The sequence below is a fragment of the Carcharodon carcharias genome, chromosome 40 (genome assembly GCF_017639515.1).
Source record: "Carcharodon carcharias isolate sCarCar2 chromosome 40, sCarCar2.pri, whole genome shotgun sequence".
Taxonomy (NCBI): domain Eukaryota; kingdom Metazoa; phylum Chordata; class Chondrichthyes; order Lamniformes; family Lamnidae; genus Carcharodon; species Carcharodon carcharias.
This window is the reverse complement of record NC_054506.1, coordinates 777,242-803,165: the sequence shown is the minus strand read 5'-3', so window position 1 is coordinate 803,165 and position 25,924 is coordinate 777,242. Positions and strand designations below refer to the sequence as shown.

General features: G+C 47.3%; 2 protein-coding genes across 2 annotated transcripts in view; both read right to left on the bottom strand.

Annotated features, from left to right (window-relative positions):
• LOC121273144 (synaptobrevin-like) overlaps positions 1 to 17,960 on the bottom strand; it is a 148,711-nt gene extending 130,751 nt beyond the window's left edge. The window contains exon 1 of the mRNA XM_041180104.1: positions 17,926 to 17,960. Coding sequence (XP_041036038.1) covers positions 17,926 to 17,960 — 35 coding nt within the window. The remainder of the gene's footprint in view (positions 1 to 17,925) is intronic.
• Positions 17,961 to 18,119: 159 nt separating this feature from the next.
• LOC121273143 (rootletin-like) overlaps positions 18,120 to 25,924 on the bottom strand; it is a 144,757-nt gene continuing 136,952 nt past the window's right edge. Inside the window, exon 4 of the mRNA XM_041180103.1 lies at positions 18,120 to 18,227. Within this exon, the coding sequence (XP_041036037.1) occupies positions 18,120 to 18,227 (108 nt within the window). The remainder of the gene's footprint in view (positions 18,228 to 25,924) is intronic.

The following is a 25,924-nucleotide window of genomic DNA, read 5'->3' as shown; positions in this document are numbered from 1 at the left end:
ACAGAGAGAGTGATATTTACAGAGAGACAGATGCAGAGAGAGAGAGAGTGATAGTTACAGAGAGACAGATACAGAGAGAGAGAGAGTGATAGTTACAGAGAGACAGATACAGAGAGAGCGATAGTTACAGAGAGACAGATACAGAGAGGGAGAGAGAGTGATAGTTACAGAGAGACGGATGCAGAGAGAGAGAGAGTGATATTTAGAGAGAGACAGATTCAGAGAGAGAGAGAGAGTGATAGTTACAGAGAGACAGATACAGAGAGAGATATAGATACAGCGGGTCTGCGAGAGACAGATACAGAGAGAGAGACAGTGATAGTTACAGAGAGACAGATACAGAGAGAGAGAGAGAGTGATAGTTACTGAGAGACAGATACAGAGAGAGAGTGATAGTTACAGTGAGACAGATTCAGAGAGAGATAAAGATAAAGCTGGTCTGAGAGAGACAGATACGGAGAGAGAGTGAGAGTTATAGACAGATACAGACAGAGAGTGATAGTTACAGAGAGACAAAGACAGAGAGAGATATAGATGCAGCGGGTGTGGGAGAGACAGATACAGATACAGAGAGAGAGTGATAATTACAGAGAGACAGATGCAGAGAGAGATATAGATAAAGCTGGTCTGAGAGAGACAGATACAGAGGGAGAGATAGATACAGCGGGTTTGGGAGAGACAGATACAGATACAGAGAGAGAGAGGGTGATAATTACAGAGAGACATATACAGAAAGAGAAAGAGTCATTGTTATAGAGAGACAGTTATAGAGAGAGATATAGATACAGCGGGTCTGAGAGAGACAGGTATAGCAAGAGAAAGACTGATAGTTACAGAGAGACAGATACAGATAGAGACAGAGAGTGATAGTCACAGAGAGACAGATACAGAGCGTGAGAGTGATAGTTATAGAGAGACAGGTACAGAGAGAGAGTGATAGTTACAGGGAGAGAGATACAGAGAGAGAGAAGGTGATAGTTACAGAGTGACAGATACAGAGAGAGACATAGATACTGCGGGTCTGGGAGAGACAGATAAAGAGAGAGAGAGAGAGACTGATAGTTACAGAAAGTCAGATACAGAGAGAGAGAGAGTGATAGTTACAGAGAGACAGATACAGAGAGAGTTATAGATACAGCGGGTCTGAGAGAGACAGATTGAGAGAGAGTGAGTGATAGTTACAGAGAGACAGATACAGAGAGAGATATAGGTATAGCAAGACTGCGAGAGACAGATACAGAGAGAGAGAGAGTGATAATTACAGAGAGACAGATACAGAGAGAGAGTGATAGTTACAGAGAGACAGATACAGAGAGATAGGGAGAGAGTAATAGCTATACAGAGACAGATACAGTAGGAGAGAGTGATAGTTACAGAGAGACAGATACAGAGTGAGAGTGATAGTTATAGAGAGACAGATACTGAGAGACTGTGATAGTTACAGAGAGACAGATACAGAGAGAGTGATATTTACAGAGAGACAGATGCAGAGAGAGAGAGAGTGATAGTTACAGAGAGACAGATACAGAGAGAGAGAGAGTGATAGTTACAGAGAGACAGATACAGAGAGAGCAATAGTTACAGAGAGACAGATACAGAGAGGGAGAGAGAGTGATAGTTACAGAGAGACGGATGCAGAGAGAGAGAGAGTGATATTTAGAGAGAGACAGATTCAGAGAGAGAGAGAGAGTGATAGTTACAGAGAGACAGATACAGAGAGAGATATAGATACAGCGGGTCTGCGAGAGACAGATACAGAGAGAGAGACAGTGATAGTTACAGAGAGACAGATACAGAGAGAGAGAGAGTGATAGTTACTGAGAGACAGATACAGAGAGAGAGTGATAGTTACAGTGAGACAGATTCAGAGAGAGATAAAGATAAAGCTGGTCTGAGAGAGACAGATACGGAGAGAGAGTGAGAGTTATAGACAGATACAGAGAGAGAGAGTGATAGTTACAGAGAGACAGATACAGAGAGAGAGAGTGATAGTTATGGAGAGACAGCTACAGAGAGAGAGTGATAGTTACAGAGAGACAGATACAGAGAGATATAAAGATAAAGCTGGTCTGAGGGAGACAGATACAGAGAGACAGTGATAGATATAGAGAGACAGATACAGAGAGAGAGAGTGATAGTTACAGCGAGACAGATACAGAGAGAGAGAGTGATAGTTACAGAGAGACAGATACAGAGAGAGAGTGATAGTTACAGAAAGACAGATACAGAGAGAGACAGATATAGATACAGCGGGTCTGAGAGGGACAGATACAGAGCGAGAGAGAGAGAGTGATAGTTACAGAGAGACAGATACAGAGAAAGGGAGTGATAGTTACAGAGAGACAGATAGTGATAGTTACAGAGATACAGATACAGACAGAGAGTGATAGTTACAGAGAGACAGATACAGAGAGAGTGAGAGTGATAGTTATAGAGAGACAGATGCTGAGAGACTGTGATAGTTACAGAGAGACAGATACAGAGAGAGAGAGAGTGATATTTACAGAGAGACAGATGCAGAGAGAGAGAGAGTGATAGTTACAGAGAGACAGATACAGAGAGAGAGAGTGATAGTTACAGAGAGACAGATACAGAGAGAGAGCGATAGTTACAGAGAGACAGATACAGAGAGGGAGAGAGAGTGATAGTTACAGAGAGACGGATGCACAGAGAGAGAGAATAATAGTTAGAGAGAGACAGATTCAGAGAGAGAGAGAGAGAGTGATAGTTACAGAGAGACAGATACAGAGAGAGATATAGATACAGCGGGTCTGCGAGAGACAGATACAGAGAGAGAGACAGTGATAGTTACAGAGAGACAGATACAGAGAGAGAGAGAGTGATAGTTACTGAGAGACAGATACAGAGAGAGAATGATAGTTACAGTGAGACAGATTCAGAGAGAGATAAAGATAAAGCTGGTCTGAGAGAGACAGATACGGAGAGAGAGTGAGAGTTATAGACAGATACAGAGAGAGAGAGTGATAGTTACAGAGAGACAGATACAGAGAGAGAGAGTGATAGTTATGGAGAGACAGCTACAGAGAGAGAGTGATAGTTACAGAGAGACAGATACAGAGAGATATAAAGATAAAGCTGGTCTGAGGGAGACAGATACAGAGAGACAGTGATAGATATAGAGAGACAGATACAGAGAGAGAGAGTGATAGTTACAGCGAGACAGATACAGAGAGAGAGAGTGATAGTTACAGAGAGACAGATACAGAGAGAGAGAGTGATAGTTACAGAAAGACAGATACAGAGAGAGACAGATATAGATACAGTGGGTCTGAGAGGGACAGATACAGAGCGAGAGAGAGAGAGTGATAGTTACAGAGAGACAGATACAGAGAAAGGGAGTGATAGTTACAGAGAGACAGATAGTGATAGTTACAGAGATACAGATACAGACAGAGAGTGATAGTTACAGAGAGACAGATACAGAGAGTGAGAGTGATAGTTATAGAGAGACAGATGCTGAGAGACTGTGATAGTTACAGAGAGACAGATACAGAGAGAGAGAGAGTGATATTTACAGAGAGACAGATGCAGAGAGAGAGAGAGTGATAGTTACAGAGAGACAGATACAGAGAGAGAGAGTGATAGTTACAGAGAGACAGATACAGAGAGAGAGCGATAGTTACAGAGAGACAGATACAGAGAGGGAGAGAGAGTGATAGTTACAGAGAGACGGATGCACAGAGAGAGAGAATAATAGTTAGAGAGAGACAGATTCAGAGAGAGAGAGAGTGATAGTTACAGAGAGACAGATACAGAGAGAGATATAGATACAGCGGGTCTGCGAGAGACAGATACAGAGAGAGAGACAGTGATAGTTACAGAGAGACAGATACAGAGAGAGAGAGAGTGATAGTTACTGAGAGACAGATACAGAGAGAGAGTGATAGTTACAGTGAGACAGATTCAGAGAGAGATAAAGATAAAGCTGGTCTGAGAGAGACAGATACGGAGAGAGAGTGTGATAGTTACAGAGAGACTGATACAGAGAGAGAGAATGATAGTTACAGAGAGACAGATACAGATAGTGAGCGATAGTTACAGAGAGACAGATACAGAGAGAGAGAGGGATAGTTACAGAGAGACAGATACAGATAGAGAGTGATAGTTACAGAGAGACAGATACAGATAGAGAGCGATAGTTACAGAGAGACAGATGCAGAGAGAGAGAGAGTGATAGTTACAGAGAGACAGATACAGAGAGAGAGAGTGATAGTTACACAGAGACAGAAACGGAGACTGAGCGAGTGATAGCTGCAGAGAGACAGATACAGAGACAGAGAGAGAGAGAGTGATAGTTGCAGAGAGACAGATACAGAGAGAGAAATAGATATAGCGAGTCTGAGAGAGACAAATACAGAGAGAGAGAGAGAGAGAGAGAGTGATAGTTACAGAAAGACAGATACAGATATAGAGAGAGAGAGAAAGAGTGATAGTTACAGAGAGACAGATACAGATACAGAGAGACAGAGATAATGTTAGTTATAGAGAGACAGATACAGAGAGAGAGAGTGATAGTTACAGCGAGACAGATACAGAGAGAGAGAGTGATAGTTACAGAGAGACAGATACAGAGAGAGAGAGTGATAGTTACAGAAAGACAGATACAGAGAGAGACAGATATAGATACAGCGGGTCTGAGAGGGACAGATACAGAGCGAGAGAGAGAGAGTGATAGTTACAGAGAGACAGATACAGAGAAAGGGAGTGATAGTTACAGAGAGACAGATAGTGATAGTTACAGAGATACAGATACAGACAGAGAGTGATAGTTACAGAGAGACAGATACAGAGAGTGAGAGTGATAGTTATAGAGAGACAGATGCTGAGAGACTGTGATAGTTACAGAGAGACAGATACAGAGAGAGAGAGAGTGATATTTACAGAGAGACAGATGCAGAGAGAGAGAGAGTGATAGTTACAGAGAGACAGATACAGAGAGAGAGAGTGATAGTTACAGAGAGACAGATACAGAGAGAGAGCGATAGTTACAGAGAGACAGATACAGAGAGGGAGAGAGAGTGATAGTTACAGAGAGACGGATGCACAGAGAGAGAGAATAATAGTTAGAGAGAGACAGATTCAGAGAGAGAGAGAGTGATAGTTACAGAGAGACAGATACAGAGAGAGATATAGATACAGCGGGTCTGCGAGAGACAGATACAGAGAGAGAGACAGTGATAGTTACAGAGAGACAGATACAGAGAGAGAGAGAGTGATAGTTACTGAGAGACAGATACAGAGAGAGAGTGATAGTTACAGTGAGACAGATTCAGAGAGAGATAAAGATAAAGCTGGTCTGAGAGAGACAGATACGGAGAGAGAGTGTGATAGTTACAGAGAGACTGATACAGAGAGAGAGAATGATAGTTACAGAGAGACAGATACAGATAGTGAGCGATAGTTACAGAGAGACAGATACAGAGAGAGAGAGGGATAGTTACAGAGAGACAGATACAGATAGAGAGTGATAGTTACAGAGAGACAGATACAGATAGAGAGCGATAGTTACAGAGAGACAGATGCAGAGAGAGAGAGAGTGATAGTTACAGAGAGACAGATACAGAGAGAGAGAGTGATAGTTACACAGAGATAGAAACGGAGACTGAGCGAGTGATAGCTGCAGAGAGACAGATACAGAGACAGAGAGAGAGAGAGTGATAGTTGCAGAGAGACAGATACAGAGAGAGAAATAGATATAGCGAGTCTGAGAGAGACAAATACAGAGAGAGAGAGAGAGAGAGAGAGTGATAGTTACAGAAAGACAGATACAGATATAGAGAGAGAGAGAAAGAGTGATAGTTACAGAGAGACAGATACAGATACAGAGAGACAGAGATAATGTTAGTTATAGAGAGACAGATACAGAGAGAGAGAGTGTTAGTCACAGAGAGACAGATACAGATAGTGAGAGTGATAGTTACAGAGGGACAGATACAGAGAGAGTGTGATAGTTACAGAGAGACAGATAGAGAGAGAGGGAGAGTGATAGTTACAGAGAGACAGATACAGAGACAGAGAGAGAATGATAGTTACAGGGAGACAGATACAGAGAGAGAGAGAGTGATAGTTATAGAGAGACAGATAAAGAGAGAGATATAGATACATCGCGTCTGAGAGAGACAAATACAGATACAGAGAGAGAGTGATAGTTACAGAGAGACAAATACAGAGAGAGAGAGAGAGAGAGAGAGAGTGATAGTTACAGAGAGACAAATACAGAGAGAGAGAGTGATAGTTACAGCCATACAAAGAGTGATAGTTACAGGGAGACCGATACAGAGAGAGAGAGAGTGATACTTACAGAGGGACAGATACAGAGAGAGAGAGAGTGATAGTCACAGAGAGACAGATACAGAGAGAGTGATAGTTACAGGGAGACAGATACAGAGAGAGATAGGGTGATAGTTACAGAGAGAGAGATGCATAGAGAGAGTGATAGTTACAGGGAGACAGATACAGAGAGAGATAGGGTGATAGCTACAGAGAGACAGATACAGAGAGAGACATAGATACTGAGGGTCTGGGAGAGACAGATAAAGAGAGAGAAAGCGAGAGTGATAGTTACAGAGAGACAGATACAGAGAGAGAGAGAGAGTGATAGTTACAGAGAGACAGATACAGAGAGAGATATAGATACAGCGGGTCTGGGAGAGACAGATAAAGAGAGAGAGAGACTGATAGTTACAGAAAGTCAGATACGGAGAGAGAGAGAGTGATAGTTACAGAGAGACAGATACAGAGAGAGATATAGGTATAGCAGGACTGCGAGAGACAGTTACAGAGAGAGAGTGATAATTACAGAGAGACAGATACAGAGAGAGAGTGATAGTTACAGAGAGACAGATACAGAGAGAGAGGGAGAGAGTGATAGTTATAGAGAGACAGATACAGTAGGAGAGAGAGTGATAGTTACAGAGAGACAGATACAGAAAGAGTGAGAGTGTTAGTTATAGAGAGACAGATACTGAGAGACTGTGATAGTTACAGAGAGACAGGTACAGAGAGAGAGAGAGAGTGATAGTTTTAGAGAGAAATATACCGAGAGAGAGTGATAGTTACAGAGAGACAGATACAGAGAGAGAGAGAGAGTGATAGTTACAGAGAGACAGATACAGAAACAGAGAGAGAGAGAGTGATAGTTGCAGAGTGACAGATACAGAGAGAGATATAGATAAGGCATGTCCGAGAGAGACAAATACAGAGAGAGAGAGAGAGGGAGTTATAGTTACAGAGAAACAGATACAGAGAGAGAGAGAATGATAGTTACTGAGAGACAGATACAGAGAGAGAGAGTGATAGTTACAGAGAGACAGATACAGAGAGGGAGAGAGAGTGATAGTTACAGAGAGACGGATGCAGAGAGAGAGTAATAGTTAGAGAGAGACAGATTCAGAGAGAGAGAGCGAGTGATAGTTACAGAGAGACAGATACAGAGAGAGATATAGATACAGCGGGTCTGCGAGAGACAGATACAGAGGGAGAGAGAGTGATAGTTACAGAGAGAGAGATAAAGAAACAGAGAGAGAGAGAGTGATAGTTGCAGAGAGACAGATACAGAGAGAGATATAGATAAAGCATGTCCGAGAGAGACAAATACAGAGAGAGAGAGAGAGAGTTATAGTTACAGAGAAACAGATACAGAGGGAGAGAGAATGATAGTTACTGAGAGACAGATACAGAGTGAGAGAGTGAGTGATAGTTACAGGGAAACAGATACAGAGAGAGAGAGTGATAGTTACAGAGAGACAGATACAGAGAGAGAGAGAGTGATATTTACAGAGAGACAGATGCAGAGAGAGAGAGAGTGCTGGTTACAGAGAGACAGATACAGAGAGAGAGAGTGATAGTTACAGAGAGACAGATACAGAGAGAGCGCGATAGTTACACAGAGACAGATACAGAGAGAGAGAGAGTGATAGTTACAGAGAGACAGATACAGAGAGAGATATAGATACAGAGGGTCTGCGAGAGACAGATACAGAGAGAGAGAGAGTGATAGTTACAGAGAGACAGATACAGAGAGAGAGAGTGATAGTTAAAGAGAGACAGATACAGTGAGAGTGAGAGTGATAGTTACGGAGAGACAGCTACAGAGAGAGAGTGATAGTTACAGAGAGACTGATACAGAGAGATATAAAGATAAAGCTGGTCTGAGGGAGACAGATACAGAGAGAGAGTGATAGATATAGAGAGACAGATACAGAGAGAGAGAGTGATAGTTACAGAGAGACAGATACAGAGAGAGAGAGTGATAGTTACAGAGAGACAGATACAGAGAGAGATATAGATACAGCGGGTCTGAGAGGGACAGATACAGAGCGAGCGAGAGAGAGTGATAGTTACAGAGAGACAGATACAGAGAAAGAGAGTGATAGTTACAGAGAGACAGATAGTGATAGTTACAGAGAGACAGATACAGACAGAGAGTGATAGTTACAGAGAGACAAAGACAGAGAGAGATATAGATACAGCGGCCTGGGAGAGACAGATACAGATACAGAGAGAGTGTGATAATTACAGAGAGACAGATGCAGAGAGTGATATAGATAAAGCTGGTCTGAGAGAGACAGATACAGAGGGAGATATAGATACAGCGGGTTTGGGAGAGACAGATACAGAGAGAGAGAGAGAGAGTGATAGTTATTGAGAGACAGATACAGTAAGAGAGAGAGTGATATTTACAGAGAGACAGATACAGAGAGAGATATAGATACAGCGGGTCTGAGAGGGTCAGATACAGAGAGAGGGAGTGATAGTTACAGAGAGACTGATACAGAGAGAGAGAATGATAGTTACAGAGAAACAGATACAGATAGAGAGCAATAGTTACAGAGAGACAGATGCAGAGAGAGAAAGAGTGATAGTTACAGAGAGACAGATACAGAGAGAGATATAGATACTGCAGATCTGAGAGAGACAGATACAGAGAGAGCGAGAGAGGGAGTGATATTCACAGAGAGACAGATACAGAGACTGAGAGAGAGAGAGTGATAGTTATAGAGAGACAGATACAGGGAGATTTATAAATACACCGGGTCTCAGAGAGATAGATACAGAGAGAGAGAGGGAGAGAGTGATAGTTACAGAGAGACAGATACAGAGAGAGAGGGAGAGTGATAGTTATAGAGAGACAGATATAGAGAGAGATATAGATATAGCGAGTCTGCGAGAGAAAGATACAGAGAGAGAGAGTGTGATAGTTACAAAGAGACAGATACGGAGAGAGAGAGTGATAGTTACAGAGAGACAGATACAGAGAGAGAGAGTGATAGCTACAGAGAGACAGATGGAGATAGAGAGAGAGAGAGTGATAGTTACCGAGAGACAGATACAGAGAGAGTGAGTGTTAGTTACAGAGAGACAGATACAGATACAGAGAGAGAGAGACTGATATTTACAGAGAGACAGATACAGCGAGAGAGAGAGTGTTAGTTACAGAGAGACATATACAGAGAGAGTGATAGTAACAGAGAGACAGATACAGAAAAAGAGAGAATGATAGTTACAGAGAGACAGATACAGAGAGAGATATAGATACAGCGGGTCTGGGAGAGACAGATACAGAGAGAGAGAGAGAGTGATAGATACACAGAGACAGATACAGAGAGAGAGAGAGAGTGATAGTTACAGAGGGACAGATACAGAGATATAGATACAGTGGGTTTGAGAGAGACAAATACAGATACAGAGGGAGAGAGAGTGATAGTTAAAGAGAGACAGATACAGATACAGAGAGCGCGAGAGTGATAGTTATAGAGAGACAGATACAGATACAGAGAGAGAGACAGTGATAGTTACAGAGAGACAGATAGAGAGAGAGAGAGTGATAGTTACAGAGAGACTGATACAGAAACAGAGAGAGTGAGAGAGTGATAGTTGCAGAGAGACAGATACAGAGAGAGATATAGATACAGCGGGTCTGAGAGAGACAAATACAGAGAGAGAGAGAGAGAGAGAGAGTGATAGTTACAGAGAGACAGATACAGATATAGAGAGAGAAAGAGAGGTAGTGATAGTTACAGAGAGACATATAAAGAGAGAGAGAGTGATAGTTACAGAGAAAAAGATACAGATACAGAGAGAGAGACAGAGAGTGATAGTTACAGAGAGACAGATACAGAGAGAGAGTGATAGTTACAGAGAGACAGATACAGAGAGAGTGAGTGATAGTTACAGAGAGACAGATACAGATACAGAGATAGTGAGAGAGTGATTGTTATAGAGAGACAGATACTGATACAGAGAGAGAGAGTGATAGTTATTGAGAGACAGATACAGAGGGAGATATAGATACAGCAGATCTGTGAGAGACAGATACAGAGAGAGCGAGAGAGAGAGTGATATTCACAGAGAGACAGCTACAGAGACTGAGTGAGAGAGAGTGATAGTTATAGAGAGACAGATACAGGGAGATTTATAAATACTCCGGGTCTGAGAGAGACAGATACAGAGAGAGAGAGGGAGAGAATGATCATTACGGAGAGACAGATACAGAGAGAGAGAGAGTGATAGTTACAGAGAGACAGATACAGAGAGAGAGAGAGAGCGATAGTTACAGAGAGACAGATACAGAGAGAGAGAGAGTGATAGTTACAGAGATACAAATACAGAGAGAGAGAGTGATAGTTACAGAGAGACAGGTACAGATTCAGAGAGAGAGAGAGTGATAGTTATAGAGTGACTGATACAGATACAGAGAGAAAGAGTGTTATTTACAGAGAGACAGATACAGAGAGAGATATAGATTCAGCTAGTCTGATAGTGACAAATACAGAGAGAGAGAGTGATATTTACAGAGAGACAGATACAGAGAGACAGAGAGTGTTAGTTACAGAGAGAAGATACAGATACAGAGAGAGAGACAGAGAGTGATAGTTACAGAGAGACAGATACAGATACAGAGAGAGAGAGAGTGATAGTTATACAGAGAGTGATACAGATACGGAGAGAGAGAGACTGATAGTTACAGAGAGACAGATACAGAAAGAGTGAGAGTGATAGTTACAGAGAGACAGATACAGAGAGAGAGAGTGATAGTTACTGAGAGACAGATACAGAGACAGAGAGAGAGAGAGTGATAGTTATAGAGCGACTGATACAGATACAGAGAGAGAGTGATAGTTATAGAGAGACAGATACAGAGAGAGATATAGATACAGCAGTACTGGGAGAGACAGATACAGAGAGAGAGAGTGTGATAGTTACAGAGAGACAGATACAGAGAGAGTGAGTGATAGTTACAGAGAGACAGATACAGATACAGAGATAGTGAGAGAGTGATAGTTATAGAGAGACAGATACTGATACAGAGAGAGAGAGTGATAGTTATAGAGAGACAGATACAGAGGGAGATAGAGATACAGCAGATCTGTGAGAGACAGATCCAGAGAGAGCGAGAGAGAGAGTGATATTCACAGAGAGACAGCTACAGAGACTGAGTGAGAGAGAGTGATAGTTATAGAGAGACAGATACAGGGAGATTTATAAATACTCCGGGTCTGAGAGAGACAGATACAGAGAGAGAGAGGGAGAGAATGATCATTACGGAGAGACAGATACAGAGAGAGAGAGAGTGATAGTTACAGAGAGACAGATACAGAGAGAGAGAGAGCGATAGTTACAGAGAGACAGATACAGAGAGAGAGATAGTGATAGTTACAGAGAGACAGATACAGAGAGAGAGAGTGATAGTTACAGAGAGACAGATACAGAGTAAGAGAGAGAGAGAGAGGGATAGTTATAGAGTGACTGATACAGATACAGAGAGAGAGAGTGATATTTACAGAGAGACAGATACAGAGAGAGATATAGATTCAGCTAGTCTGATAGTGACAAATACAGAGAGAGAGAGTGATATTTACAGAGAGACAGATACAGAGAGACAGAGAGTGTTAGTTACAGAGAGAAGATACAGATACAGAGAGAGAGACAGAGAGTGATAGTTACAGAGAGACAGATACAGATACGGAGAGAGAGAGACTGATAGTTACAGAGAGACAGATACAGAAAGAGTGAGAGTGATAGTTACAGAGAGACAGATACAGAGAGAGAGAGTGAGTTACTGAGAGACAGATACAGAGACAGAGAGAGAGAGAGAGTGATAGTTATAGAGCGACTGATACAGATACAGAGAGAGAGTGATAGTTATAGAGAGACAGATACAGAGAGAGATATGGATACAGCAGATCTGAGAGAGACAGATACAGAGAGAGAGGGAGAGAGTGATAGTTACGGAGAGACTGATACCGAGACTCAGAGAGAGAGCGTGATAGCTACAGAGAGACAGATACAGAGAGAGCGAGAGTGATAGTTACAGAGAGACAGATAGAGAGAGAGAGAGAGAGTGATAGTTACAGAGAGACAGATACAGAGAGAGATATAGATACAGCAGGACTGGGAGAGACAGATACAGAGAGAGAGTGTGTGATAGTTACAGAGAGGCAGATACAGAGAGAGAGAAATTGATAGTTACAGAGAGACAGATACAGATACAGAGAGAGAGTGATAGTTACAGAGAAACAAATACAGAGAGAGATATAGATACAGCTAGTCTGAGAGAGACAAATACAGAGAGAGTGATACTTACAGAGAGACAGATACATAGAGAAAGAGAGTGTTAGTTACAGAGAGACAGATACAGATACAGAGAGAAAGACAGACAGTGATATTTATAGAGACACAGATACAGATAGAGAGAGAGAGTGATAGTTATAGAGAGACAGATACAGATATAGAGAGAGAGAGAGAGTGATTGGTATAGAGAGACAGATACAGTTACAGAGAGAGAGACAGAGAGTGATAGTTATAGAGAGACAGATAAAGAGAGAGATATACTTACATCCTTTCTGAGAGAGACAGGTATAGCGAGAGAGAGTGATAGTTACAGAGAGACAGATACAGAGAGAGAGTGATAGTTACAGGGAGACAGTTACAGAGAGCGAGAGTGATAGATAAACAGAGACAGATACAGAGAGATAGAGAGAGTGATAGTTACAGAGAGACAGATACAAAGAGAGAGAGTGATAGTTACAGAGAGACAGATACAGATACAGAGAGAGAGAGTGATAGTTATAGAGTGACAGATACAGATACAGAGAGAGAGTGATAGTTGCAGAGAGACAGATACAGAGAGAGAGAGTGATAGTTACAGAGAAACTGATACAGACACGGAGAGAGAGTTCGAGAGTGATAGTTTCAGAGAGACAGATACAGAGAGAGATATAGATACAGCGGGTCTGAGAGGGACAGATACAGAGCGAGAGAGAGTGATAGTTACAGACAGACAGATACAGAGAAAGGGAGTGATAGTTACAGAGAGACAGATAGTGATAGTTACAGAGAGACAGATACAGACAGAGAGTGATAGTTACAGAGAGACAAAGACAGAGAGAGATATAGATGCAGCGGGTCTGGGAGAGACAGATACAGATACAGAAAGAGAGTGATAATTACAGAGAGACAGATGCAGAGAGAGATATAGATAAAGCTGGTCTGAGAGAGACAGATACAGAGGGAGAGATAGATACAGCGGGTTTGGGAGAGACAGATACAGATACAGAGAGAGAGAGGGTGATAATTACAGAGAGACATATACAGAAAGAGAAAGAGTCATTGTTATAGAGAGACAGTTATAGAGAGAGATATAGATACAGCGGGTCTGAGAGAGACAGGTATAGCAAGAGAAAGACTGATAGTTACAGAGAGACAGATACAGATAGAGACAGAGAGTGATAGTCACAGAGAGACAGATACAGAGCGTGAGAGTGATAGTTATAGAGAGACAGGTACAGAGAGAGAGTGATAGTTACAGGGAGAGAGATACAGAGAGAGAGAAGGTGATAGTTACAGAGTGACAGATACAGAGAGAGACATAGATACTGCGGGTCTGGGAGAGACAGATAAAGAGAGAGAGAGAGAGACTGATAGTTACAGAAAGTCAGATACAGAGAGAGAGAGAGTGATAGTTACAGAGAGACAGATACAGAGAGAGTTATAGATACAGCGGGTCTGAGAGAGACAGATTGAGAGAGAGTGAGTGATAGTTACAGAGAGACAGATACAGAGAGAGATATAGGTATAGCAAGACTGCGAGAGACAGATACAGAGAGAGAGAGAGTGATAATTACAGAGAGACAGATACAGAGAGAGAGTGATAGTTACAGAGAGACAGATACAGAGAGATAGGGAGAGAGTAATAGCTATAGAGAGACAGATACAGTAGGAGAGAGTGATAGTTACAGAGAGACAGATACAGAGTGAGAGTGATAGTTATAGAGAGACAGATACTGAGAGACTGTGATAGTTACAGAGAGACAGATACAGAGAGAGTGATATTTACAGAGAGACAGATGCAGAGAGAGAGAGAGTGATAGTTACAGAGAGACAGATACAGAGAGAGAGAGAGTGATAGTTACAGAGAGACAGATACAGAGAGAGCGATAGTTACAGAGAGACAGATACAGAGAGGGAGAGAGAGTGATAGTTACAGAGAGACGGATGCAGAGAGAGAGAGAGTGATATTTAGAGAGAGACAGATTCAGAGAGAGAGAGAGAGTGATAGTTACAGAGAGACAGATACAGAGAGAGATATAGATACAGCGGGTCTGCGAGAGACAGATACAGAGAGAGAGACAGTGATAGTTACAGAGAGACAGATACAGAGAGAGAGAGAGAGTGATAGTTACTGAGAGACAGATACAGAGAGAGAGTGATAGTTACAGTGAGACAGATTCAGAGAGAGATAAAGATAAAGCTGGTCTGAGAGAGACAGATACGGAGAGAGAGTGAGAGTTATAGACAGATACAGAGAGAGAGAGTGATAGTTACAGAGAGACAGATACAGAGAGAGAGAGTGATAGTTATGGAGAGACAGCTACAGAGAGAGAGTGATAGTTACAGAGAGACAGATACAGAGAGATATAAAGATAAAGCTGGTCTGAGGGAGACAGATACAGAGAGACAGTAATAGATATAGAGAGACAGATACAGAGAGAGAGAGTGATAGTTACAGCGAGACAGATACAGAGAGAGAGAGTGATAGTTACAGAGAGACAGATACAGAGAGAGAGAGTGATAGTCACAAAGAGACAGATACAGAGAGTGAGAGTGATAGTTACACAGAGACAGATACAGAGAGAGATTGATGGTTACAGGGAGACAGGTACAGAGAGAGAGAGTGATAGTTACACAGAGACAGATACAGAGAGAGATAAAAATACACTGGGTCTGAGAGAGACAAATACAGATACAGAGAGAGAGAGTGATAGTTGCAGAGAGACAGGTACAGAGAGAGATATAGATACAGCGGGTCTGAGAGAGACAAATACAGAGAGAGAGACAGAGATAGAGAGTGATAGTTATAGAGAGACAGATACAAAGAGAGAGAGAGTGATAGTTACAGAGAAACAGACACAGAGAGAGAGAGAGTGATAGTTACAGAGAGACAGATACAGAGACAGAGAGAGAGACACACAGTGAGAGGTATAAACCAATCCGTACTTGTGCTTTGTATTTTCCATTCTGTCAGTGAAAACTGCAGCTAAGTCAGCTGAGCTGCATATCGAGATTTCTACTGACTGTCTCTCTGTGTAATCCTCCAGTCCATTCTCCCCCCTCTCTATCTGTCCAACCTCCCTCCTTCCTATCGCTCCTGCCAAGGATGCTGTGTATTTGCTGGACTTGGACTGCATTGCTGCAGCTGTATGGGAGAGCAAGGGAGAAAGAGAGAGAGAGACACAGAGAGAGAGAGAGAGAGAGAGACAGAGAGAGAGAGACAGAGAGAGAGAGACAGAGAGAGGCAGAGAGATACAGAGAGAGAGAGACAGAGAGAGACAGAGAGAGACAGAGAGAGAGAGACAGAGAGAGGGAGACAGAGAGAGGGAGACAGAGAGAGAGAGAGACAGAGAGAGAGAGAGAGAGACAGACAGACAGACAGAGAAAGAGAGACAGAGCGAGAGAAGAGTCAGAAAGAGAGAGTCAGTGAGATGATGAGAGGGTGAGAGAGAGAGAGAAGGGAAGAATTGGGTAGAGAGAGAAAGATAGGCGGAGGGGGTGAGAGGGAGAGACAGAGAGAGAGAGAGACAGAGACACTGAGGGGGACAGAGAGCAAGAGAGAGTGACACAGAGAGCGAGAGAGACAGAGAGACAGACAGAGAGAAACAGAGAGATAGGGACAGAGCTTGAGAGAGAGAGAGAGAGGGAGGGAGAGAGTGACACTCAGGGAGAGATGGAGACAGAGACAGGGAGAGATGCAGAGAGAGCGAGACAGAGACAGAGACAAAGACAGGGAGAGAGAGAAAGAAAGAGGGAGAGAGAGAGACTGAGACAGAGAGAGAGAGAGACAGAGAGAGAGAGAGATACAGGGAGAGATAGGGACAGAGACAGGGAGAGAGAGAGCGAGACGGAGAGATAGAGAGACAGAGACAGGGAGAGAGACAGAGACAGGGAGAGAGACAGAGAGAGAGAGACAGAGAGACACAGAGAGAGGCTGAGAGAGAGAGAGACAGAGAGAGAGTGAAAGAGAGACTGTGAGAGAGAGACAGTGAGAGAGAGAGACAGTGAGAGAGAGAGAGGGAGAGAGAGGGAGAGACAGAGACAGAGAGAGATACAGAGACAGAGAGACAGAGAGAGGGAGAGACACAGAGAGAGAGAGACAGGGAGAGAGACAGAGAGACAGAGAGAGAGAGACAGAGAGAGAGAGAGACAGAGAGAGAGACAGAGTGAGAGAAAGACAGGGAGAGGGACAGGGAGAGAGAGAGACAGGGAGAGAGAGACAGGGAGAGAGAGAGAGAGACAGGGAGAGACAGAGACAGAGAGAGATACAGAGACAGAGAGACAGAGAGAGGGAGAGACACAGAGAGAGAGAGACAGGGAGAGAGACAGAGAGAGAGAGAGAGAGACAGAGAGAGAGAGAGACAGAGAGAGAGACAGAGTGAGAGAAAGACAGGGAGAGGGACAGGGAGAGAGAGAGACAGGGAGAGAGAGAGAGAGGGAGAGAGACAGGGAGAGAGAGGGAGGCAGAGATATCTGTGTCGCTGCGCTGCTGTCAGAATGCAGCTCCATCTGCAACCTTGAGCTGAATCATTGACATTCATGTAGCTCACAACTGAACACCGAGGAACTGCAGGGGTGTGAGTGCGAGAGAGAGAGAGAGAGAGAGGGAGAGGGAGAGACAGAGAGAGAGACAGAGACAGAGAGAGAGACAGAGAGGGAGAGAGACAGAGAGGGAGAGAGACAGAGAGGGAGAGAGAGACAGAGAGGGACAGAGAGAGAGAGATACAGAGAGAGGGACAGAGACAGAGAGAGAGAGAGACAGAGAGAGAGAGAGAGAGAGAGACAGAGGGAGAGAGAGAGACAGAGAGAGAGAGACAGTGTGAGAGAGAGAGAGAGACAGACAGAGGGAGGGAGAGAGACAGTGAGAGAGACAGTGACAGAGAGAGAGAGAGAGAGAGACAGTGAGAGAGAGAGAGAGAGACAGGGAGGGAGAGAGAGGGAGAGAGAGAGAGACAGAGGGAGAGAGAGAGGGAGAGGGAGAGAGAGGGAGAGAGAGAGGGAGAGAGAGAGATACAGAGAGAGAGAGGGATAGAGAGAGGGAGAGTGACAGAGAGAGAGAGAGAGATATATAGAGGGAGAGAGACAGAGAGAGACAGAGAGAGAGAGAGAGAGAGGGAGAGAGAGGGAGAGAGAGAGATACAGAGAGAGAGAGGGATACAGAGAGAGGGAGAGTGACAGAGAGAGAGAGAGACAGAGAGAGAGAGATATAGAGGGAGAGAGACAGAGAGAGAGAGAGAGACAGAGAGAGAGGCAGAGAGACAGGGAGAGGGAGAGAGAGGGAGACAGAGGGAGAGAGACAGGGAGGGAGAGATTGAGAAGGAGCTGAAATGGGCCATGCTGAATGAATGATACGTGGGAGCTAATCGAATCGGGGATGACACAGCCATTGTCTCGATCCTTCCCTCTGTCAGTCACGCAACCCTCCCTCTCTCTCCCTCTCTCTCTCTCTCTTTCTCTGTGCCGCATTCTGCCCACCATCCCTCCAAACACACACTCCATCCATCTACCCCACCCCCCTACCACCCTCCCCCTTCCTCTTCTGGCATTTACAGCAAGAGATAATACTCACATGGCTTAATCTTCAGTGAATCCGACCTCTGCAGTTGCTGATATGTCGGGCTGGAGGTGCCAGCTGGCTGGCTAGCTGGGGGTGGCTGGGATGTGGTCCACAGGAGAATAAGGAGGCCAGGAGAGGCTGCTCTCTGATGGGGGGGGGGCGAGTGAGACAGAAGGGGGAGAGAGGGAGAGAGGGAGGCTCCTCTGGTAAGAGCTGTCTGGTGCTGCTGAGAGAGAGAGAGAGAGAGCGCGCGAGTGAAGGAGGAAGGGATAGAGAGAGAGAGAGCGAGTGAGAGAGAGGGAGAGAGAGAGAGAGAGAGAGGGGGTTGGACAGGACGGTGCGTACCCACCCCTACTCAACACCCAGCTGGCACTCAGCAGTCACTCAGTCACCTCTCCCTCCCTCCCTGTCACTCGCTGGCGATTGGACAGACACCTGGACCTGCTACTGCACCACAGAGAGTATCCCTCCCTCCCTCCCTCCCTCCACCTACTGCCTCCCTCCACCTCCCTCCCTCACTCCCTCCTTCCCTCACTCCACCTACCGCCTCCCTCCACCTCCCTCCTTCCCTCCCTCCACCTACCGCCTCCCTCCACCTCCCTCCCTCCCTCCCTCCCTCCCTCACTCCACCTACCGCATCCCTCCACCTCCCTCCCTCACTCCCTCCCTCCACCTACCGCCTCCCTCCACCTCCCTCCCTCCCTCACTCCCTCCCTCACTCCACCTACTGCATCCCTCCACCTCCCTCCCTCCCTCCCTCCCTCCACCTCCCTCCCTCCCTCACTCCACCTACTGCATCCCTCCACCTCCCTCCCTCCCTCACTCCCTCCCTTCACCTACCGCCTCCCTCCACCTCCCTCCCTCCCTCACTCCCTCCCTCCCTCCACCTACCACCTCCCTCCACCTCCCTCCCTCCCTCACTCCCTCCCTCACTCCACCTACCACCTCCCTCCACCTCCCTCCCTCCCTCACTCCACCTACTGCATCCCTCCACCTCCCTGCCTCCCTCCCTCACTCCCTCCACCTACCGCCTCCCTACCTACCTCCCTCCCTCCCTCCACCTAACGCCTCCCTCCACCACCCTCCCTCCCTCCCTCACTCACTCCCTCCCTCCCTCCACCTACCGCCACCTTCCTCCCTCCCTCCACCTCCCTCCCTCCCTCCCTCACTCCCTCCCTCACTCCAACTACAGCCTCCCTCCCTCCCTCAACCCCCCGCCTCCCTCCACCTACCTGCCACGCTCCCTCCACCTACCGCCTACCTCCACCTCCCTCCCTCCCTCCCTCACTCCCTCCCTCCACCTACCACCTCCCTCCACCTCCCTCCCTCCCTCCCTCACTCCCTCCCTCACTCCAACTACAGCCTCCCTCCCTCCCTCAACCCCCACCTCTCTCCACCTCCCTGCCACCCTCCCTCCACCCTCCTCCTGTCACTCACTGGCGATTGGACAGACACCTGGACCTGCTACTGGACCACAGAGAGTATCCCTCCCTCCCTCCACCTACCGCCTCCCTCTACCTACCGCCTCCCTACCCCCCTCCACCCCCGCCTCCCTCCACCTACCCCCTCCCTCCCTCAACCCCCAGCCTCCCTCCCTCCCTCTCTCCCTCCCTCCGCCTCCCTCCCTCAACCCCCTCCCTCTGCCTCCCTCCCTCTGCATCCCTCAACCCCCGCCTCCCTCCCTCCCTCTCTCCCTCCACCTACTGCCTTCCTCCACCTCCCTCCCTCTCTCTCTCCCTCCCTCCACCTAACGCCTCCCTCCACCACCCTCCCTCCCTCCCTCACTCCCTCCCTCCCTCCACCTACCGCCTCCCTCCACCTCCCTCCCTCCCTCCACCTACCGCCTCCCTCCACCTCCCTCCCTCCCTCACTCCCTCCCTCACTCCAACTACCGCCTCCCTCCCTCCCTCAACCCCCGCCTCCCTCCACCTCCCTGCCACCCTCCCTCCACCTACCGCCTACCTCCACCTCCCTCCCTCCCTCACTCCCTCCACCTACTGCCTCCATCCACCTCCCTCCCTCCCTCCCTCCTTCCACCTACCGCCTCCCTCCACCTCCCTCCCTCAACCCCCTGCCTCCCCCCGCCTCCCTCACTCCTTCCCTCCCTCCACCTACCGCCTCCATCCACCTCCCTCCCTTCCTCCCTCCTTCCACCTACCGCCTCCCTCCACCTTCCTCCCTCCCTCAACCACCGCCTCCCTCCAACTCCCTCCCTCCCTCCCTCACTCTACCTACTGCCTCCCTCCCTCCCTCCCTCCCACAACCCCCTGCCTCCCTCCACCTCCCTCCCTCCCTCCTCCTGTCACTCATTGGTGATTGGACAGACACCTGGACCTGCTACTGGACCACAGAGAGTATCCCTCCCTCCCTCCACCTACCGCCTCCCTCCACCTACCGCCTCCATCCACCTACCGCCTCCCTACCTCCCTCCACCCCCCGCCTCCCTCCCTCTACCTACCGCCTCCCTCCACCTACCCCCTCCCTCCCTCCCTCAACCCCCAGCCTCCCTCCCTCCCTCTCTCCCTCCCTCCGCCTCCCTCCCTCAACCCCCTCCCTCTGCCTCCCTCCCTCCCTCTGCATCCCTCAAACCCGCCTCCCTCCCTCTCTCCCTCCACCTACCGCCTCGCTCCACCTACCGCCTCCCTCCACCTACCGCCTCCCTCCACCTCCCACCCTCACTCCCTCCCTCCCTCACTCCCTCCCTCCCTCCACCTACCGCCTCCCTCCAACTCCCTCCCTCCCTCAATCCCTCCCTCCAACTACCACCTCCCTCCCTCCCTCAACCCCCAGCCTCCCTCCTTCCCTCTCTCCCTCCCTCCGCCTCCCTCCCTCAACCCCCTCCCTCCGCCTCCCTCCCTCCGCATCCCTCAACCCCCTGCCTCCCTCCCTCTGCCATCCTCCCTCCCTCCACCTACTGCCTCCCTCCCTCCCTCCCTCAACCCCCCACCTCCCTCCCTCCCTCCCTCCGCCACCCTCCCTCCACCTACCTCCACCCTCCCTCCCTCCCTCCCTCCGAATCCCTCAATCCCCTACCTCCCTCCCTCCCTCAACCCCCACCTCCCTCCCTCCCTCCACCTACTGCCACCCTCCCTCCATCCAACACCCGCCTCCCTCCCTCCACCACCCTCAACTCCCCCGCCTCCCTCAACCCTCCACCTCCCTCCCTCCCTCAGCCTCCCTCCACCTACCGCCTCCCTCCCTCTGCCTCCCTCAACCCACGCCTCCCTCCCTCCATCCAACCCGCCGCTTCCCTCCTTCCACCTACCACCTCCCTCAACCCGCGCCTCCCTCCCTACCTCCCTCCACTAACCACCTCCCTCTCTCCCTCACTCCACCTACCGCTTCCCTCAACACCCACACCTCCCTCCCTCCTACCGTCCCCCTCCCTCCCTCCACCTCCCCACCACCCTCCCTCCCTCCACCCCTCCAACCCCGGCTCCCTCCCTCCCTCCACCCTCCACCTCCCACCCTCCACCTACTGCCTCCCTCCCTCCATCCAACCCCCGTCTCGCTCCTACCCTCTCTCCCTCCCTCCCTCCGCCCCACACCTCCCTCCCTCCACCCTCCGCCTCCCTCCCTCCCTACAGACCCACCTCCCTCCCTCCCTCGACCCCCAGCCTCCCTCAAAGGAGGGAGGGAGAGGGAGAGAGAAGGAAGGGAGGGAGAGGGAGATGGAGGGAGAGGGAGGGAGGTAGAGGGAGGGAGGGAGAGGGAGATGAATTGAGAGAGAGGGAGGAAGGAAGGGAGAGGGAGAGAGAGGGAGGAAGGGAGAGGGAGAGAGAGGGAGGGAGAGGAAGGAGGGAGGTAGTGGGAGGAGGAAGGGAAGGAGATAGAGGGAGGAGGAAAGGAGGAGGGAGGGAGGACGGAGGGAGGAGGGAGGGAATGGGAGGGATAGAGAGAGAGAGGGAGAGGGAGAGAGAGAGAGACGGTGGGAGAGGGAGGGTGGGAGAGGGAGGGAGAGGGAGGGAGGTAGGGAGGGAGAGGGTGAGGGGGACGGAGAGGGGGGAAAGAGGGGTGACGGAGGGAGGGAGTGATGGGGAGATGATATGGACGTGGGGAGTGGTAGGGAGGGTGGAGGTAGGGAGGGGAGGGGGACTGAGGAAGAGAGATTGAGGGAGAGTCAGGGAGGGAGGGAGAGAGAGGGAGGGTGAGAGTTAGAGGGGGAAAGTAGGAGGAATGGAGAGAAAGAGAGAGAGTGGGAGGGAGAGAGAATGAGAAAGAGGGAAAGAGAGACAGAGGGAATGAAAGGGAGAGCGAGAGAGAGGGAGATGGAGGGAGAGAAAGAGGGAGGGAGAGGGAGGGAGAGGGAGGGAGGTAGAGGGGGAAAGGGTGGAAATGCAGAGAGAGATGGCAGGAGGGTGTAAGGGAGCTCGCTTAGAATAACAGATACCCGGGAGAGAGTTACAGACTGGAATCTAATCGAGAGGTTCGGGGTGGTTTATATATAGAATAACAGATACCCGGGAGTGAGTTACAGACTGGAATCTAATCGAGGGGGTCGGGGTGGTTTATATATAGAATAACAGATACCCGGGAGTGAGTTACAGACTGGAATCTAATCGAGGGGTTCGGGGGGGTTTATATATAGAATAACAGATACCCGGGAGTGAGTTACAGACTGGAATCTAATCGAGGGGGTCGGGGTGGTTTATATATAGAATAACAGATACCCGGGAGTGAGTTACACACTGGAATCTAATCGAGGGGGTCGGGGGGGTTTATATATAGAATAACAGATACCCGGGAGTGAGTTACAGGCTGGAATCTAATCGAGGTGGTCGGGGTGGTTTATATATAGAATAACAGATACCCGGGAGTGAGTTACAGACTGGAATCTAATCGAGGGGTTCGGGGTGGTTTATATATAGAATAACAGATACCCGGGAGTGAGTTACACACTGGAATCTAATCGAGGGGGTCGGGGGGGTTTATATATAGAATAACAGATACCCGGGAGTGAGTTACAGGCTGGAATCTAATCGAGGGGTTCGGGGTGGTTTATATATAGAATAACAGATACCCGGGAGTGAGTTACAGGCTGGAATCTAATCGAGGTGGTCGGGGTGGTTTATATATAGAATAACAGATACCCGGGAGTGAGTAACAGACTGGAATCTAATCGAGGGGTTCGGGGTGGTTTATATATAGAATAACAGATACCCAGGAGAGAGTTACAGACTGGAATCTAATCGAGGGGTTCGGGGTGGTTTATATATAGAATAACAGATACCCAGGAGAGAGTTACAGACTGGAATCTAATCGAGGGGTTCGGGGTGGTTTATATATAGAATAACAGATACCCGGGAGTGAGTTACAGGCTGGAATCTAATCGAGGGGGTCGGGGTGGTTTATATACAGAATAACAGATACCCGGGAGTGAGTAACAGACTGGAATCTAATCGAGGGGTTCGGGGTCATTTATATATAGAATAACAGATACCGGGGAGTGAGTTAATGACTGGAATCTAATCGAGGAGTTCGGGGTGGTTTATATATAGAATAACAGATACCCGGGAGTGAGTAACAGACTGGAATCTAATCGAGGGCATCAGGGTGGATTATATATAGAATAACAGATACCGGGGAGTGAGTTAATGACTGGAACCTAATCGAGGAGTTCGGGGTGGGTTATGTATTGAATAATAGATACCCGAGAGAGAATTAAAGACTGGAATCTAATCAAGGGGTTCAAGGGGTTTATATATAGAATAACAGATACCCGAGAGTGAGTTAATGACTGGAATCTAATCGAGGAGTTTTGGGTGGGTTATGTATTGAGTAATAGATACCCGAGGAGAATTAAAGACTGGAATCTAATCAAGGGGTTCAAGGGGGTTATATATAGAATAACAGATACCCGGGAGTGAGTTACAGATTGCCATCTAATCAAGAGGTCCCAGGGGGTGTGAAATATTGAATAACAGATACCCGGGAGTGAGCTAATGACTGGAATCTAATTGAGAGGTTTGGGGTGGGTTATATATTGAATAACAGATACCCGAGACTGGGTTACAGACTGGAAGCTAATCGAGGGGTTCAAGTGGGTTATATATAGAATAACAGATATCCGGGAGTGAGTTACAGACTGGAATCTACTCGAGGGGTTCGGGGTGGTTTATATATAGAATAAGAGATACCCAAGAGTGAGTTACAGACAGGAATCTAATCAAGGGGTCCAAGGGAGTTATATATAGAGTAACAGACACCCAAGAGTGAGTTACAGACTGGAATCTAATCGAGGGGTTCGGGGTGGTTTATATATAGAATAACAGATACCTGGGAGTGAGTAACAGGCTGGAATATAATCAAGGGGTTTGGGGTGGTTTATATATAGAATAACACATACCCGGGAGTGAGTAACAGGCTGGAATATAATCAAGGGGTTCGGGGTGGTTTATATATTGAATAATAGATACTCGAGAGAGAGTTACAGACTGGAATCTAATCGAGGGGTTCGGGGTGGTTTATATACAGAATAACAGATACCCGGGTGTGAGTTACAGACGGGAACCTAATCGAGGGTTTCGGGATGGTTTATATACAGAATAACAGATACCCAGGAGTGAGTTACAGACTGGAATCTAATCGAGGGTTTCGGTGTGCTTTATATATAGAATAACACATACCCGGGAGTGAGTTACAGATTGGCATCTAATCAACAGGTCCCGGCTGGGGGGGGATAATATATAGAATAAGAGCTACCTGAGAGTGAGTTACAGACTGGATTCTAATCGAGCGGTTCAAGGGGGGTATATATAGAATAACAGATACCGGGGAGTGAGTTAATGACTGGAATCTACTCGAGGGGATCCGGGCGGTTTATATATAGAATAACAGATACCCGAGAGTGAGTTACAGACAGGAATTTAATCAAGGGGTTCAAGCGGGTTATATATAGAGTAACAGACACCCGAGAATGAATTACAGAATGGAATCGACTCGAGGGGTTCCAGGCGGTTTATATATAGACTAACAGATTCCCGAGAATGAGTTACAGACAGGAATCTAATCAAGGGGTTCAAGGGAGTTATATATAGAGTAACAGACACATGAGAGTGAGTTACAGACTGGAATCTAATCGAGGGGTTCCGGGTTGTTTATATATATAATAACAGATACCCGGGAGTGAGTTACAGACTGGAATCTAATCGAGGGGCTCGGGCGGGTTTATATATAGAATAACAGATACCTGGGAGTGAGTTACAGACTGGAATCTAATCGAGGGGTTCGGGGTGGTTTAGATATAGCATTACAGAGACCCGGGTCCGAGGTAATGGCTGGAATCTAATCGAGGGGTTCGGGGTGGGTTATATATATAATAACAGATACCCGAGAGTGAGTTACAGAAAGGAATCTAATCGAGGGGTTCAAGGGGGTTATATACAGAATAACAGATACCCGGGAGTGAGTTACAGGCTGGAATCTAATCGAGGGGTTGGGATGGTTTATATATAGAATAACAGATACCGGGGAGTGAGTTACAGACAGGAATCTAATAGAGCGGTTCAAGGGGGTTTTATATAGAGTAACAGACACCCGAGAGTGAATTACCGACTGGAATCTACTCGAGGGGTTCCGGGTGGTTTATATATAGAATAAAAGATACCCAAGAGTGAGTTACATACAGGAATCCAATCAAGGGGTTCAAGGGTGTTATATGTAGAGTAACAGACACCCAAGAGTGAGTTACAGACTGGAATTTTATCGAGGGGTTCCGGGCGGTTAATAGATATAATAACAGATACCAAGGAGTGAGTTACAGACTGGAATCTAATCGAGGTATTCGGGGTGGTT